The following is a 19,063-nucleotide window of genomic DNA, read 5'->3' as shown; positions in this document are numbered from 1 at the left end:
TTGCAGACACCAGCACACTAGCATTCAAAACCAGAAGGCCAGCTATGCTGTTTATCCTAGCAAAACAGTGCCACCCAAATGCCAGTAACTGCTAATTTTTAAGTAATCAATTATGCGTTATGCTCTGAATAGCCAGCTGTGACGAAAACCTTCCTAGCCGAAGCAACTAGCAACTATCAATTATCCTTAACCGCATATTGCGTGTTTTGAATATTGAAGTGGCTTGTTTGAAAGAGCCTGAATGCTAATCACTCTGTTGATCCCCTGCCTTTTGTTTTCATGAAATAAAAAAAGGAAATCTTTCCTATTAAACCCATTTATCAATGTCAGCTTACATATTCTGCTGACATTTAAATATGCAACTGAGTGTGACGTGCATGAGTAAGCCAGAAGGACAGGCTTTTCAGACACTCACTCATAGTGTGCATGTGGACGGGAGGCGAAAGACGAGGCACACTCTTTCACATCAACTTTGTGACTTATAAAAGTCTGAATTCAGAAAGGGAGGGAAGGGGAGATAAAACAGCGCCTGTATTCATCTTGCCAAACTTCCGGAGGGAAATCACCAACTGAGGCCCCATGAATAATTTGCTTTTCCCTCGCATTTACACACATACACACGCTTGCGCTTGGGAACATGTTGATGGATTGGATTTAACCGAGCACAAAACATCTGATCAACCAACAAAATGTGGAAGGTAAAGATGCTTTATGTTTGATTTTACAATGTCCTGATGCTTTGGGAAGCACTTTTCAAGGTGGCACTTTGCTGTTTCCTCCCGGATGTTGGATGCTAGGTTTTTTTGAATGTTGCACCTTTAATTGTGTCTATGGTGAAAAGAACCACTTGTTTGCTAGCTCCATATTCAAAAGCATTTAATTACAGACTCCCTCTGTTCAAATATCTACTGGACCATTAAATTGCCTGTTACAATGGCTAAGATTATCTGTTGACAGAAGCCTCCTTATTAGCTAAATAAGCCTTTGAATGGTAATGAAACTAATATAATGAGTTTGACAGAAAGCAAGTGCATCACAAAGCTAGTATGAGCATCCGATTCACAACAACAAAACATTAAAGGGTCATATCAGGCAGAATCAAGTTCTCCTTCATCTCCTTAAAGTTCATTGTACTCAAAATTCAGTGAAATGAATTACTACTAATATTTTAAATAAACAATACTGTTTAATGTGTGTTATTCTCAATAAGTCTGATTGATATTTGAAAATATATGTATATTTTAAAACTATTTATATTAAATATGGTATAAATTAAATTGAAAATTATTTTAAGGAAGTTTTATGCAGTTATTCAAAAAAATTACATCATCTAATATTATTATAACTGCAAATATGTTGCATATCATATGAAATAATAGGCCAACATTTGAAATCAATGTTTGGTTTCAGCAAAGAATGTTCATTTAGGTGCATCACTAGAACTCACACAGAATACGGCAGCATGATCATATTCGTTCAAATGTTAATGATGCCTATTTGGTGAAAATTGAGGAAATAGACAATTTTCACAGACTGTGATGATGCATTTTCACAGTTATTAACAATGTAGTCTAGCCAAGTGTTTTCATATTTTAAATTTTTTTTAAGTACACTTATAACACTATTAAATGACCTTGGCATTAAATTACTGAAAACTAGTTAGCGCTGCTGTGTGTGTGTTTCTAATACAACGGCTGAGGGAGTGACTGCAAATTTGATCTTTCTCCCTATGGATTTTTTTTCCCTCTTTTGGAAAGTTGTAGAAATGCTATGGTTTGTATTTTACTTTGCTACTGAAGCAAATGGTAATACACAAATTATATACATTTCCATTTACCACATATACTTTTTAAGCACATTTTACATATGGAATTAAGTAAACAACTAAGTTAAGAAGCAAAAAAAATAAGTCATTTTAACTTGGCCAGTAAAAGGTTTAATTATTTCTACTTATTTGAAGTTTCCCTAAACAATATAACACTCAATTAAACCATGCTTTTAAAGTGTATGTTTTACTTCAAACATAATACAAAACACAAACATAAGTAATACAGTAGATATTGTGCAGATAGCATAATAGGAAACTCAGTACCCACCTGAACACAGAGACCTCAATACTTGGTTCACAATATACAATGACCGTAACATTCAAAGGATTGTTTTTGAGTATGAACGTGTCATTTTGAGTAGAAAATTAACTCCAGATGTCACAAAATAGCAACTTACTGAACCTAACAAAAAAAACAATGGTTAAACAGTGTAAATAGAGCTGGAAAACAGCAAAATATCAACCTTATTAATTAGTCAAGCCCCAGTGCATGACAGGAACACCAGTATTAGAAAAGTTGAGTAGTTTTATTTAATTTTATAATGTTGAAATTTCTACAAGAGTATTGAGTTAAGTATTAACATAGAATTTACTTAGTTAGTATTTTACATAGTTTATTTTTTTTTTATTCTTGCCTTAACTAACTTTTTTAATCTAGAAATTCCATGAGGTTTTTTTTCTTTTTTTTTTCTGTAGTATTCACCACAGCATAATGTTTAGCTGTGCTTTAGCTATATTGGATATACGTTTACCCAACTATGATGACTTCCACTTCTGCGAACCCTTGAAATGTGAAAAGAGTAGTAGCATTTAATTCTAAGTGCCAATGAGAAGGTGAAAATGGTTGTGACCCCTTTAAGGTTGTTTTTTTCTTTAGATGGGTAAGGCTATGTGATGTTTGTAAAGTCAACCAATAGTTACTCACTTGACCAAGTGACTGATTAAATCAGGGTCCCGAGCTGAAACTGTGCCAAGCGAGCTGCCGGCGGGGGTGTCTTCGTCCACCTCAAAAATGTACAGAGCCCGACTGAAGACCGGAGGTTCGTCCACATCCGTGACTGTGATTCGGACCATCGCTGTGTCGCTGAAAGGCCCCAGGTGCTCAAAGCGTCGATCTATATGCGTGTTGGTCACCTGTACCCGCAGTGAGTATAACCTCTTACTCTCGTAATCTAGTTGCTGTGCGGGAGAAAGGTTACGAGAAGAAAGATAAGATGTTAGGCCAGTCTGTCTGGATAAAGGAAGGCTTACTTTTCTGATCTGTTTCAGCTCAGGTCTATTCGGTCACAGATTAACGACATGCTCTAGCAATGTCGTCCCCAACTTTTCTAAATCTAAAGCTCGTTTTTGGATACATTCTCTGAAGAGCGCTTATCGATATCCCTTTTCTTTTGCATTGAATGTCTTTTTTATAAAAGCAGGGCATAGTGCTTTAATGCAGCCTTTTAATTATGAAACGATTAAAGACTCAAGGTGCGATCTTTTACCTTTCGCCCATTCAGGCCTTCTTCCGTAGCTATCTTTCATTCTAGTTTAAGCAATAAGATTTGCATAATTGCCTGAGCCTCGTCAAAGCCTGACCTGACAGAGAGTGGAAATAAGCTATAGGCAGATTTCAGCAGGCAAATAGATCCCTGTGCCATACAAAAGGGAAAAAGGGACTTTTTGGGCTGTGAATAGAATTAAGCACCTTTGTAAAGTTGATAGGACACGAAGGCTTCGATTTAGGGGATTACTTTCTAAGCACTTCGCTTCGTATGGGCGCGTGCGTGCGTATGAAAGAATGAGAAAATGAGAATGAAGGAAAGGCCGCCACACGCTGCGGATTTTATTTCCAAACTGGTGACTTACAGTGTTTGAAACTTTAGATATAGGGCCTGTTTACCTTCTTTACTGTTATCACTCCCTCCTGGCTGGTGCTGTCTGTAATGATATTGAACACATCTTGCCCGTCGCCATCCAGGATGGTGTACCACATCTCGGCGTTCTCCCCCACGTCTGCGTCGTACGCTTTGATCCGGCCCACCGATGATCCAATTTCGGCCGACTCTGGAGTGGAGAGATGGTAGGTACCTGGAAAAGGAGAGCAAAATAAATCAATTGAGTAAACAGTCAGGTATTTGTACGAACTCTTTGTTCTCGAGTGAGGCGCTTCAGCATGCATTTGTCTATTTGTTTATCCTTCTCTCGGGGGGGAAAGCAGAGCTGGCTCTCAGTGGTTATTCTTTAATAGAATTTCGGCTCCGATGAGCCATTGGAGAAGGTTCTTTTTAAACCCAGTTTGTGAAGCTGTTTCTGATGTGGCTCTTGTATTGGATTTGAGACTGTGGCAAAGAGAGAGGGATTATCACCCCAAATGAAGCTCCCGCTACGCTCTCTTCCCCCCCAATCCACCCTTCTCTCTCTCTCTCTCTCACTCTAAAAGCTTCTTTCTGTGGAGATTTTGTTCTGGGTTCACATTGTGACTCATCTTGGTCAGTAGGAGAAATGGACCCGAGGCATTTCCATGATAATTCAACTGAACCACAACGTGCATGTTTGTGGTTCTTGTGAAATATCACTTGCGGAGGAGCAGTTAATTTCATATGCTGATTTTGTTCAAGTCTGTTTGCAAGTCCAAGCACAATCCTGCTCATAAACACTCAAATAATCTAGCCTGAATCAATTATTAATAGTTGACTGGCAATCAAACCCTTGTTCATTTGATATACACCTGCTGGGCTTGTTCTATGCCTTTTGTTCAAGACTTTTCAGTAGCTTTTTTCTTTCATCAAATTCCGTATTATAATCAATCCAATGTTATTAACATTAAAATGATTCATATTTGGTTTTATTTGACCCAAAAATGGGCTGTTTTTGCTACTGTGTCTTTTAAGGACTCTATTTGCAGTTGATATATTGTGGTTTGAGCAGAAATCTTTGCATGTTGTGTTAGATTAGGACTACTTAGTACATGAAATTCTTTCAATTAATGACGGATGGATGGATGGATGGATGGATGGATGGATGGATGGATGGATGGATGGATGGGTCAATAGATAGATCAACATATGCATGTGAGAGAAGATTCTGTGTCGTCTTACTGTGTGGGAATCGAGGAGGACTATTGTTGACATCCAGAAGGGTGATGTTGACTGTAGTGGTCCCGGAGAGACCGCCCATCTGTCCAGCCATGTCCTTAGCCTGAATCACCACCTGGTAGTGCTCCCGGTTCTCTCGGATCATGTTCGGAAGCGCCGTCTTTATGATGCCTGACAAAATGGATGGACACAGGTTTTAGGTGCTATTTAATGAGCTTCTCAGTCTTTATTATTTATATGTTAATGTCATGCTAAAAAAGAAGGTTGGATAAGGGGAAGAGAAAAAGGAGAGAAAAAAAAAACAAAATAACCAAGGAAATGAATTCCCTGCCTTGGGGTATTTTAAAGAGCGAATTTTAATTTAGTAGGATGTCAATCTTCAAATTATGTTGTGATAAGGTTATTAGTACATGAGAACAGAATTGAGGTATTTAAGAAACACACTTAAACTGTACCAAAATTCAGTAATGCAGACAGAAGTACATTAATTGCATTTTTGTTCACACTTTAGTTTAGGATCCAATTCTCACTATTATCTAACTATTATTTACTACGACTTTTGCCTCAGTAAACTCATAATTACTGCTTATTACAGTAAGGTAAGTTATTAAGTTTAGGTATTATGTAGGATTAAGGGATGTAGAATATAGTCATGCAGAATAAAGCATTAATATGTGCTTTATAAGTACTAATAAACAGCCAATATCCTAGTAATATGCATGCTAGAAAGCATCTTTAATATGGAATTGGAAATATGTTTTACTTCAACTCTGCAAAATACTGTATAGAGTAATAATAATCATCATTGAAAGGTAAGATGGCAACACAGATTGCAGTGATGATAATTTTGGGGGTAAAACTTGGTTAATTTTCTCAAACATAAAAATAATAATAATAATAATAATAATGTCAATAATCAATAAAAATGTCCTAAATGTGTTGTTTGTTTCATTTATGCAAACTATATTTTCTTATATTTGCTTATATGGTAAAATATAACCTTGACAGGCTTAATGCGATTCACAGACATGTAAGAAACTATGTTAGCAAATGCTGTATCACCTGACTAGTATTGTATCCCATCTTTTAATCATTTTAAATTATGCTTGTTCTCTCATCTTGCGCAACTTACCCGTTTCAGGTTCAACTGAGAAATATGGCTGGCCCTGCAGTATGCTGTAAACCAGCTTGGCGCTGTTTCCATATGCTTCATCATCTGCATCTGTGGCCGTAACTCTCATTACGAATGCACCTTGAGAGAGAGAGGGAGAGAGAGCAAAAGAGAATTATATAGAGAGGTATTTCAGCTCCAAACAGCCCTAACATGAGTGTAAAACATGATCCCCACATCCAGTATTAAAACCTCAACCATGATCAAAGCAGTGCTTCCTAAAGGTGCACCATGAACGACTAATTCCAAGTTGTAAAATTCGCTATTATCCTATATGAAGAGACCCCCACCCTCCCAGCGTGAGCAGCGATCAAGGCGAATGCATGATCACTCGTTCTTTCATCTTCTTTATCTCAGTGTATTTCTTATCTAAATCCTAGTCTCATAATTACTCCAGCTGCACGGTGAGACGGACATATCTTTAATTGTAGTTTTTCTTTCGCCCACTCTCTCTGGGTCATCCCATTCATTTTCCGCTCTGATGGAATCTGCTGCATGTTGCTGGGAAACGTCAGACTAATAATCTGCTCAAAGAAACATTATAATTAGACCAATTAATCTAGAAGTAACATGATTTTAGGGGGTTTGTTTTCAGCATGATGCGGCTTTGGACAGCTAGGAGGAGGGAAAATTGTGTCTGATATAAAACGCTCTTCAAAATTAGACCATGGTGTAATGGTGAAAAAATAAATAAATAATAATTTCAAATGCATTTGGCTGCTTACATTTGGCTAAAGTGTGCTATTAGGGCTGGGCAGGAAATATTAACAATGATTTTGTTGGCGATATCACAAGTAATTTTGTAATTTCTTTTACCACTTTGATTTAAAATTTAGTAGCAAAAATTTGTGTTGGTGATTTTGATCCATTTCTGTGAATCAATTCAAAGTGATATTTATCATTGTGGGGTTTTTTTATAATAATAATATATGGGATCAATATTGCTGTTTTTAACTATTTTATGTTATAATCAAAATGACTCTTTATGACTATGTGACCCTGGACCACAAAACCAGTGATAAGGGTTTTTCTTTTTTTAATTCATATGGATACATTATCTGAAAGCTGAAAAAATAAGCTTACCATTGATGTATGGTTTGTTGGAACAATATTTTGTTGAGATACAACTGTTTGGAAATCTGGAATCTTAGGGTGCACAAAAAAAAAAAAAAATCTAAATATTTATTAAGTTTTTAAGCAAATTTTTGCTAATATTGAGCAAATCACCTATAAATTTGTCCAAATGAAGTCCTTAGCAATGTATATTACTACTAATAACACATTCTTTATATATTAACGATAGGAAATGTACAAAATATCTTTACTTAATTTCCTAATGCTTTTCTGGCACAAAAGAAATATAGACAATTTTCACCCATACAATGTATTGGTGGCTATTGCCACAAGTATACCCGTGTGAGGTTTCGTGGTCCAGGGTCACATATATAAATATGTTTTATACTTCTTTATTAGACTGTATGCGGATAAATATTTTTGTGTTTGATTATGCAATGTTATATTGGCTCTCTGGCTTTTTCAGATCAAGCAGATCTTCAAAGTCGAATATCATCAAAAAAAAATCTAAAATATCAAGATTTTTCTCTCTTTTTTTGTATCTATAAATTGCAGAGCCCTTTGGGCTACTGTAAGTCTTGTAATGTTTTCACGAGTGTAATACACAACCCACAATAAAATCTGATCTTGGTTTGGCCTCAGATATAACTAGCGACAACAACTTTTGTCCTGCCACATGAAGGGCAAAATCACTTCTCATTCATAGTCGCCAACAGCCTTCCCCGTGAGTAGTTTCCTCTGAGGTTTCGCCTTTCTCATTTGTGTACTACTGACATCTTACAGTTCTTTCTTCTGAATAGACTTTAGAGGTGACTTCACGGCTTCTCAGTCTCACCTCTGAAGGTGGACCGAATGCACATGTTGTTTCTGCCATGGATCAGCGGCGTCCCTGGCATCAACAAGACCTCCGCCGAGCGGCATTCTCTCTCTGAGCGGCTTGGAGAATACTAATGAATGCGGAAACATCTGTCGCCCTCCGATCCTATTCCGATAACATGGAGGGTAACAGAGTCTCAGACTTCATGGATGGCCAGATCTGATTAACTGCAGGAACGTTCGCAACACATGGCCGGTTTGTTCGGCTTAAACACGAGTGGCACCGTGACCTCGCGGTTTGGCAAACAGGGCCGCTCGTGAATTCATACACAGGCGGGAGAAAGGAAGAGCTCAAGCAAAGTGTCAAACGAGCACGGTGTCCCATTTACGTTTCGGAGTGTCGGGGATGATGTAACTTTGAACCCCACGGAGAAATACAGATGCGAAAGGGAGAACGTGCCTGCCGGAAAGAGAAACAGAAAAAGGAAGGTTGAGCTTGGGTTTCAAGTGCAAAAGCCTTGGGGGGAAAGATTGTGGTCCATTTACGAGGCTGCTTCTCCCAGATTTGTGTTGAATAAATAACTCTGCCCACAGTTGAACTGCTGTAATGTGACGTGGTTTTAAATTTGTAAGGGAAATACATATCAGCTCTGACATGTATCATGTTCTGAAGAATGTGAATAAAATAACATTGCATGTTTTCAGCTTGTAAAACACAGGTGCTTTGAGACTCTCGACGGCGGAGACATAAAGGAGATCAGGCACTGTAATGTAAGACTCCAACTGAGAGTCCCTGGAGTGGTCTTGCATTTGTCTGAAAGGATGACTGGTAGTGTTTCACGCCTCAGGGATCCATCTTTCAACAAACACAGCTGCATTAAGATCTACTCTCCGATGAGACATTCAGAGCTTAACAGAAATTTGAATACCTATACGCTAACTTATTTCATTTCATGTTGCATTGAAAATGTCATGACAAGGATGTGACAGTAGTGCTGATTGGCCGATGGCACCACAGGAATGAATACAGTTCCAAACCCTTCACTAGTGACTATCCTGAGCAGTGACGTGAAAGGCAGCAGGCAAGGAAAAATATTAGTCCATTTCATGCTTCAAAAGATAGTGGGAACTTTTGAAGCATCTTTTGTAATATTATGAAATATTTGTGATTTATGACAGTGTGTTGCTCACTAAAAAATGTTTTTCATTTCAGCAGACTGCACGGCTACTTCCGAATGGTCACTGCAGAAAGATTGTGTAGTTATGGCATCTACCAGCTGGAGCTAACCAGCTTGTACTACCCAACTAACTAAACCTTGAAACGTTGGTGTTCAGGTGAGGTGAGTTTGAATCAAGCTCATTTCCTGGTCTTCCATTGTTCTTCTGTAGGGCAGAGTGGGGCAAGATGTGACACTTTTCTTAAGTTGTCCTTACCAAAATGTAAATAACTAATATTCCAAACTATATGTTGTTTCTCATATGTAAGCGGAAGTTATAAGTAAGCATCCATAACATAAAGCCACAGAATTATGACCACTCCAAGAAATTTGGGGAAACAGTGTCATGTAAGTTATTTAGTGACAAATTAGTTTGATTGTTTGAATGACTGATTTATTGACTGACTGACTGACTGACTGACTGACTGGTTGGTTGGTTGGTTGAATGAATGAATGAATGATTGATTGATTGATTGATTGATCGATTGATTGGTTGATTAAATGATTTTACTTTCTGTTTTTTTTTTTTTACTGTATATATATATATATATATATATATATATATATATATATATATATATATATATATATATATATATATATATATATCCCTCTCATTCCCATGCATCTTTATATGATGGGCCATTTCTGAGGGGGCTTTCACATTGGGCATTTATTTTGCAGTCCAAGCGGGATTGTTTCTGTTGTCCCCCACAGCATTGGTCGGATTTGCATTCATCAAGTCATCTCAAACGTGCATGCCACATTAAAGAAAACAGGTCAATGTATTGTGTTTTTTATTTTATTTTATTAATTTGGTACTATTATGTGCCAGCAGAGTGAACAACACTTGGGTTTACTGTATGCGAATTGCATGAAGTCGGCTTTCTGCTGCTTGCAAATGCACTCTTTTGAGGAGACAGCGGATTGCGAGCCATTCATTTGCCCCTCTGATTGCACTCAAGCACTATTGCACTGCACGCTAACTCTTGCTCGTTTCCAAGGTAAAATCATCACCACTGTCATCCTTAATGTAAACGGTCCTACTCAACCACGCTCTGAGCGGGATTAGAACTAGGGTCTCTGGTGTGGGAGGCGGGTGCGCTCACAAGGACGCTAAAGATCATAGCCGTTATCGTCAGTAGCTTGTGCACCTCTTGAATTCCTTCAGCTCACAACACTCCAGATTGCGACCAAATGGTTCAGATTATAAAAGTTTCAAGATGTTGGAATACTTGCTGGCTGCAGAGGAGCTCTTATTGGTTATTTTCACTCCCTAATATCTAATAACTCAGCACCCGCATTCTTCGACTCGCTCCTATAAATCTACACCCCCACCAGAAGCCTTCGCTCAGCTAACGAGTGGAGGCTTGTGGTACCATCACAGAGGGGTTTGAAATCCCTCTCCAGAACTTTTTCATTCACTGTTCCCGGTTGGTGGAACAATCTTCCGACCTCCATGCATATGGCAGAATTAATTCATTCAAAAGACAGGTAAAAATTAATCATCCTCATCATTTAAAAAAATCGAACTCTTCTTTATTTTTCACTTTTACCTCCCTATTCTAGCCTTTTCTACTGGAGTAATATCCAAAACTTTGTATTTAAGGCACTTTTTGTGTTTCTTAGCCTCTTCATAACCTCTTCAAGATCGCTTCCTGTACTCCACAGTTGTAAGATGCGTCTGCTAAATGCATACATGTAAATGTATTCTACTTTTTCACTTGTTCTGCTTTTGAATTAATATTAAGACAATACTGATGATAATAATTAAAGTTAACTAAACCTCTACATCTCAACTGAAGAATCATTTCTGTAGAATTTAGTGGCTCTGGTGCTGCTGCCCTCAAAGGTTATTCTGGAGCCCTGTGAATTTAGAATAAAACTTCACAATGTAAATTATTTATGTTTTAAATTATATATTACCGAGGCATTTCTCAGTAATGCAGTCAAAATGGGGAAAATGTGAGAACTGCGTTGCTTGTTGATTTAGGGTGTACCCCTAAATGTTCTGCTTGTGCTCCTATAAATGTTCAGTTAGGGGCTACAGTGCTCATAAAAACAGTTAATCTGGAGCCCTGCATTATGGGTATTCTCTAGCCATTGAGTGTACACCGGTTTGACACTCGCTATTGTGGTGCATTGAGAGATTGAATGAGTGCACATGATAATGTCCACTATGGTTCCAGACAACACTACAAATGGCTGTCCTCTTAAATATTGCCCTATTTAAGGGTGCATGGGGCATTTTCGGACAAAGCCTTAGCCTCAGGTTCAGTTCCCCGATGTGCTCCTTATGACAGCTTTCACATTGCCAGTTTTTCATGCGAACCATGCCCCGTTTCAAACTAAACTGCAAGTGTGAAATCACCCTAAATAGATGGTGGCATGATAAAGATTCTGCTCTATAGGGCAATACATCTCACCCCACTCTCCTTTAATTATTAATAATGTGTCAAAAATAGCTGAATTAAAACTGCAAAAAGATTTAATTCCTGTTTGGTAACCTTTGACACACAGAGATTGTGTCAAGCGTTCTCTCACAGTGCTTTATGAATTGACAAACACAAATAGGTACACCAGGACCACTTCAAGCATAATTTCTTCATTTCCTAGTGATTAATCTTTGATTCATTTGCCGGGTCACAATGATTAAGATCCACAATGATTATCTTATCATCACACAAAATCTTTAATCAAAAACGGCTGCCTTGTTTTTGTCGGAACTGCAAATGAGTTTTGATTCATTTGAGATAAACCTGCGGGTTAATTTGTTGCTTCGTGAAGAGTAATTGATTTCAGCCTGCTGCATCCCGTTCATTTACTTTGATTCTCTCTGTCGCTCTTAATGGGTTTAAAATCACTGATAATTGAATGAATTCAGACGGGATATTGTAAGATCTTTATCCTCCCTCGAATCACGTGAAGTTGAATGTTTGTCATAGTTTTAATCAGTGTTGATTAAGTGGCTGAAAGAAAATGTGTTTTGTTTAGCATAAAAACCGAAAGTCTTATTGGCCAGTTTCACTTGTCTCATCATCTTGAAGGCTCTGTCAACACATAATCATTTCAAATTATCCTACTGAAATCTTTTGTTTTTAAGCCTGCTTTTTAAAAAGCATCCACAGCTACTTGATTTTGCATTGGGGTTTATATGGAGGTGTAAACAAGATTCATGTGGGAGTAAGTGTGCGATTGCATTTAATGATGTAGTGAAAATAACTTTCATCTGGATGTAAAAATCTACATAAACGCATTCCTTTTACAACACTGAGAGGTATCATCATCAATGTATGGACAGCTTCTGGTTTTCATTTATAAATAAATGTGCAGTTTGGATAATTTTGTTTCCATAATGTACTGATAAATGTAAAAAAGTACAATTTTAGACGCTATCGATATGTTAATGCTGTCCATCAAGTTATGGGTTTAAACTTGAGCCAACAACTCACCAACATTGGACATCTCTGAAACACTGGCCACGTAGGTGTCCTTGGCAAACTTTGGCTCGTTGTCATTGATGTCGTGGATTTTGATGATAAATTCCGAGGCCCGCTCCAGATCCTGTCCGGAGGTTTTGTTGACGGCTTTGGCGCTCAGGGTGTACATCGCTTTCTCTTCCCTGTCAAGCCTCCTGGTGGCATGGATATCACCCGAGTTCTCGTCAATCTCGAAAACAGTCCCGGCCCCGTCTCCTGTTAGGACGTACTTCACACTTCCGTCTTCCGTGTCCATGTCTGAGTGGAGCTTAAAAGAGCAAAGAGAGTTCTGTTGGAATTAACAGTTCCTGAACGATCTGTTTTCTTAGCGTGCGACTGGCAAATTGTTTGCAAATATACTCAGTCTGTCAAGGCAAAATGTTCAGGCGGTGGCCTTAAACCATGTGTAAATGGAAACAGAAATTAAACCATTTGTTAAACACAGTTTAAGCCCTTTCTGGCTAAAGTCAAAATGTGTTTCTTAAGCAATGTTTTTAAATGAGTCATGAATATGTGAATATGAATGTGAATTTGCTCAAAGGGCCTGCTCAGTTTAATTTTCTTTGTGGGTAAAGCTCCGAAATTTCGACTTAAATATTTAATTCACTTCAGTATCAGTAATAGTTTCAGAGTTCTTCTTTTCCTTTTCAACTGCAAACACAGTGTGCCGAATGGCGATCTAGTCATTATCTGCAGGAGCGCAGAACTTACTGCATAGAAAGCTCTGTGTTTGACGTGGTTGACGGCATATGGCGGATATCTCAGAAAACTGTCAATAGACTCCTGTACCTTCAAACTGTGGAGGAAAGATATGACCTGTTTTTGTTCAGAACAGTCACAATTACACAAAACGCTCCTTCAGAGCAGAACTTTCATTTTACACCTGTCTCTTAGCAACAAGAGGAAGCCCGACAGCCCTCTCCATTTGATTGCAGTTCCTCTTTTCCTGATTAGGATTTTACCAGAAGAGGCCAGCCATACAGTTCTGGACAAAATATCCAATCAGCGCAGGTGCCATAAATGTTTCATATTTAATAAATGATCAATCCACGCCTGAATTAAACTACAAAAACAGCCCTTGTTTTTGTAAGCAGCAAATAAAGAAGAACAAAACACACACACACACACACAAACATCTTTCGTTATAAGAGCGGCATTCTGAGCATTGCACCCTACAATTTCATAATCTGTCCACTTACGGCTAAATGTACACTATAATTGGAAACGATTTTAGAGGCTTTTCTAACCACTGTTATCAGGATGTAGATCATTTGACACACAACAATTAAAACCTCAATTTGGAGGTTGCGTCATTGTGAAACAAGTGCTCCTCTGAGTCCTGAAACGGAATTAGGTATCCATTATATATGCAATCGGATTAACAGCACTAACTAGCAAGCTGCTCAGAGAAATGGCTATCTTTTCTTCAGTAGTTTTATGTCCGACATGGCAATTGTAGGGTGGTTTTGCTTTATGTTTACTCCAAACAGCAGTTGCAAGAAAGCATTTATTATTTATTTAATGTTAAATCCTCCTATAGCAGTTGTTCAAAATATTAAAGCTTAATTACATTAAGCTTGTCGAAGTCTCAAAGTAAAATGCAAAAAATGTGCCTCTCTTACAGAGATGTATACTCAACCTCGTCAATACAGACCCTCATGCTGTTCTTTTTCTGGACCTCAGGATGGGTAATGTAATGTCTTTTTTCATTCAATTACCTAAGTACCAATAAAGCATCATGAAAATGCTCCATTTGACTTGTGCACTGTTCCAAGTCTTCATAAGTCTTTGTGTGGATAAAAAAAAAAAAAAATGCATTTTGCGGAATTTCATTTTTTCTCTTCAAATGAGCTTTAAATGTGAACTGAATCAACTGATTCAATGCAGAGATCTGACTCATTCTGATGATTCATTCACAAATTGAAGATTTCCAAGATTTTTCATCAGACAACTATCAAATCTTCAGGAGTTTTGGATTAGTGTGGGAGTCAAATGGACCTAATTTTTAATTTATTTATTTATTTAGCATGTGTGCCCTTTTTAAAATTGAAAGCTTAGTTCCCCATTTATTTTATTTGTATGGAAAATTACCAGTACATTTTATTTATTATTATTATTTTCATTTTTTAATGAGTAAATTATGGTTTCTTAGACTTTATTAGGGGTTGAGCCTACTTTATATTAAAAACGCGTGTGTCCTGTGCAGAATATGTCAAATGTTTTTTTTTTTTTTTTTTCTCTTTTTCTCAACTGAAAGCTTTTTCATTACAATGTTGCATTTTGAGTTTTCTGGCTTTCCCAGTGGCTCTCTGATTGGTTTTAAATTCCCAATAGCATGCTGATGAGACAATTATATATGTGTGTGTGTGTGTGTGTGTGTGTGTGTGTGTGTGTGTGTGTGTGTGTGTGTGTGTGTGTGTGTGTGTGTGTGTGTGATTGGATTCATGTAATGTAAAAGAAAACGTAATTCATTAAACCAGGCCACCTTCTTTCATTGCTCCGTGGTCCAGCTGGCGCTTTCCGCAGTGGACAGGGGCCACCATGATCTGAGGTTATGCAGTGATGCACTGTGTATTCTGACACCTTTCTATCAGAACCAGCATACACTTCTTGAGCAATCTGAGCTTCAGTAGCTTGTCTGTTTGATCGGACCACACGGGCCAGCCTTCGCTTCCCACGTGCATCAGTGAGCCTTAGCCGCCCATGACCCTGATGCCGGTTCACCACTGTTCCTTCCTTGAACCACTTTTTTATAGATACTGACCACTGCAAACCGGGAACACCTCACAAGAGCTGCATTTTTGGAGATGACTCAGTCATCTAACCATCACAATTTGGCCCTTGTCAAATTCGCTCAAATCCTTACGCTTGCCCATTTTTCCTGCTTCTAACACACATTAACTTTGAGGTCAAAATGTTAACTTGCTGTCTAATATATCCCACTCACTAACAGGTGTTGTGATAAAGAGACAAGCAGTGTTATTCACTTCACTTAATAATGTTATCCCTGATCGGTGTATATTGTAATTAATTCCTGTGATGGCAAAGCTGAATTTTCAGCAGTCATTACTTAGTCTTGAGTGTCACATGATCATTGTAATCTGCTGATTTGGTACAGAATATGGTTGTGCCGTTTAATGAAGTGTGGCTTGTGTAATTTATAGTCATATAATAGTCATGATATACCATAGCTTCATCAGAGCACAACATTTAAAATGGTAAAATTGACTTTTCACTCAACTAGTCCACATTTTCAACTATCATGTTAAATGATTACATGATTGCTGGATTAGAAATGCCCCTGGCTTTAATTCCAAACATCTGTTCATGTTATACAAGAAAGAATTTGTGTACAGTATGTCAGAATTGGCAGTGTAGAGGTGACACACGTTTGATTCGTTTTGTAAACTCCATTCTCAGAGTTGGCTCACAATCTATTGATCGTTCTGGTCCTTCTGGGATTATGCTGTCACTGCTGACACAGTGCGAGAAGAGAAACATACACCGCTCCCTCACAAAAGTAGGTTGACGTTAGGCATTGTGGACCGTATCAGTTATCTATATTTACAGCATAACCACACAGTTTAAGTTACAATAATTGTTGATGACACTTCAAATCTCAGTGCATGAAGAAGAACATCTAAATATATGGGAGACACAGCTTTGAAAAATGTATAAAACAACTGTGTTGGCAACATGTGACAGCGTCAACATGTGTAGACCCAGATGGCAGCTACAACATATTTTTCACACACTGTTGAAGTGCTATTAAAAGCTGGTTTAAGACTTTTTTCAAATGGTATTCAGCTAAAATCTAATAAACCTTGAAGAGCCTGTACTTGACACCTGACAAATATACTATATTAGCAGCTGCACAATGTATATAATTATTTTTTTGTGTGGTTATAAATACATATGGCTCCAGCTTTAGAAAGCTCATAGAAAGTAATTTCAATGTATGTTTTTAAATTATAGTACAAAAAAATGTGGCCGATTTAAGATGCATGACAAAATGAGGTTCACATTAGGGTTTGTGTGGAAATCTAGAAAATACCAAATATGAAATATTCTCTTTTTTTTTAGAATCAACTAAAAAGCTGCAATGGACATTGCATTCGCAGTCCACTCAGTGGATGTTATGACATGGGGATGGCTAATCTCATGAATATTAATTTGGCCATGCTGACGTTGCTTGATAGCCTTTCTAGACTGCCCAGTCATGCAAATGATTAATATTCATGAGGCAAAACTTCACTAGTACATCTCATGATTCATATCCTTTGCTTGAGTTCTGGCCTTTGAGGTTCGATATAAAACAGTTTTTGATCAAGCAAGAGTGCATTAAATTGATTAAAAGTGGCAGTCTAAAGACTTAGATTGTTACAAAGGGTTTCTGTTTTAAATAAATCTTGTGCCTCATCAAATATTCCTGAAAAACATATTCAAAATTGATAAAAATAAGAATTTGTTCTTGAGCACCAAATTAGGATATTTGAGTAATTCTGAGGGATCATGTGACACTGAAGAGTGAAGACTAGATTAATACATGTATTCCTAAAGTTATTTTAAATTATGATACTATTTCACAATAAAACTGTTTTACTGTATTTTGTACAGTATTTTTGGTGAGAATAAGAACCTTCTTTCAAAAACATTAACAAATAATACAGACGCCAAACTTAAGCTTTTTCAAGCAAAGTAACAATACAATACAATCTGCAATATGTATTGATTTTTCCAAATCAACCACATCTGTAGCTGAATATTTAATCTTCTCCATGATGTCAAAACTGTAATATTGACCATTTAACATTCAGTTCTGTTTAACAATACAATGTTAAAAAATAACAATATAGCTCAGTTCATGAGCCCAGTTGAACACTGAACGTTTTTATTTGTGAGTTTAGTCATTAGCCTGCACTCTTAAAACTAAAGGTCACCTAGAAGAACAATCAATTGGGTTTTTGCAACAATCCTATAGAAGAACAATGTTTGATTCCCCCGTGATCCTTTCTTTAGGGAGATAGTATGAATAACCTTTTCCCACAACAATCTTTTGTGCAACAGAACGGTTAAATGGATGAACCTTTTTTTTTTTTATTATTATTGTGAAATTAAAATAAAATGCTGCCTTGCTATGTTAGATTGGAGAGAGTAGATGTAGTACTGTATGCTTTTTATGGATCCACTGTATGGATTTTGTGGGTAAGTGAATATATATATATATATATATATATATATATATATATATATATATATATATATATATATATATATATATATATTCTTTATTAGTGTAGGGGTATAAAAGGCATTTGTACTTAAATATGTACGGACAGACAATTCATTTATTCTTTTGGAGCTATGTTGGATGTCCCATGTATGGTTGTGTTATATTATATTATTACTGTGCGTACCAGACCACAATGCAATATTAAATGTTAAAGAATAGTGTCTTGGACTTCTTCAACCTTCTGTGACACAATGACAAACCTCAATGTTTACAGTCAGCAACAAGAATGACAGAAAAGTCAAAATAAATAAATCCATAATTTGTCATCCACAGTGAGCAGGGGGAGGGGGGGGGGGTGTCTCTGCTTTCAGCTCCAAGCCAGTAATCTATGCAAACATTAGCATGCGAGTCATTAGCATGTGGTTAATGAAATGTTTGTGCGCTCTATCTCACGGGTCCACATTCTCCTGAGTGACAGAGCGAGTGAGGGACACAGCATGCAGGAAAGCCAAAGCAGATATAAATAACTTGAGATAAGATCTAATTATTTTCAACATATTTACAGCCAGCGACTCTAGACCCAAGTGTGATGGTGGTTGAACCAATTTTCAGGAAAAAATGACATCTAAAGATGCATTTATTTATTTTATTTTTTTATGATGAAAATGTCAAATATAAAGAAGGTTTTTCTTTTTTTTTTTTTTTATAGATACACTATGTAACTAGAAAATAGACCAAATATAAATAATGTGTCAATACATAATCAAAGAGAGGAGACACTGCTGAAGAAAAAAAAGAGAATGTGACAGAGCTCGTAATAAAACAAGAATCAACATTGACTTGGCTTTTTGGAGATGGAGAACAGGGATTTTAAATGTTGTAAAAAGCAGTGTGGAGATGTTTTTTTATTACTGAACAGGTGAGTAAGGTTTTTTATTAATTTTACTGAACAGGTCAATTGCCATATGGAGCTCCTTGTAAAGCATTATCATTGTGAAGGCTCAGTTCATTATGATTGTTGTAGCACTTGTGACAGAATTTATTTTGAAGGAAGTACTGTGTCTATTAAAGGGAGAGTTTACCCAAACATTATCTCATGATTTCCTCACCCTTAAACCATCCAAGGTGTATATGAAATTCTTCTTTTAAACAAACACAATCGGAG

The 19,063-nt window shown here is 37.1% G+C and overlaps 1 protein-coding gene across 1 annotated transcript in view; it reads right to left on the bottom strand.

Annotated features, from left to right (window-relative positions):
• The window catches only part of LOC137055420 (cadherin-10), a 70,890-nt gene that overhangs the window by 28,933 nt on the left and 22,894 nt on the right, over window positions 1-19,063 (bottom strand). The window contains exons 3-7 of the mRNA XM_067429171.1: window positions 12,639-12,933; window positions 6,041-6,160; window positions 4,912-5,079; window positions 3,714-3,901; window positions 2,754-3,007 (exon numbers count right to left, since the gene is read on the bottom strand). Of these exons, the coding sequence (XP_067285272.1) occupies window positions 2,754-3,007; window positions 3,714-3,901; window positions 4,912-5,079; window positions 6,041-6,160; window positions 12,639-12,933 (1,025 nt within the window). The remainder of the gene's footprint in view (window positions 1-2,753; window positions 3,008-3,713; window positions 3,902-4,911; window positions 5,080-6,040; window positions 6,161-12,638; window positions 12,934-19,063) is intronic.

The sequence above is a fragment of the Pseudorasbora parva genome, chromosome 21 (genome assembly GCF_024679245.1).
Source record: "Pseudorasbora parva isolate DD20220531a chromosome 21, ASM2467924v1, whole genome shotgun sequence".
Classification (NCBI taxonomy): domain Eukaryota; kingdom Metazoa; phylum Chordata; class Actinopteri; order Cypriniformes; family Gobionidae; genus Pseudorasbora; species Pseudorasbora parva.
The sequence above is the reverse complement of the archived record's forward strand: the minus strand, read 5'-3'. Positions and strand labels throughout refer to the sequence as shown.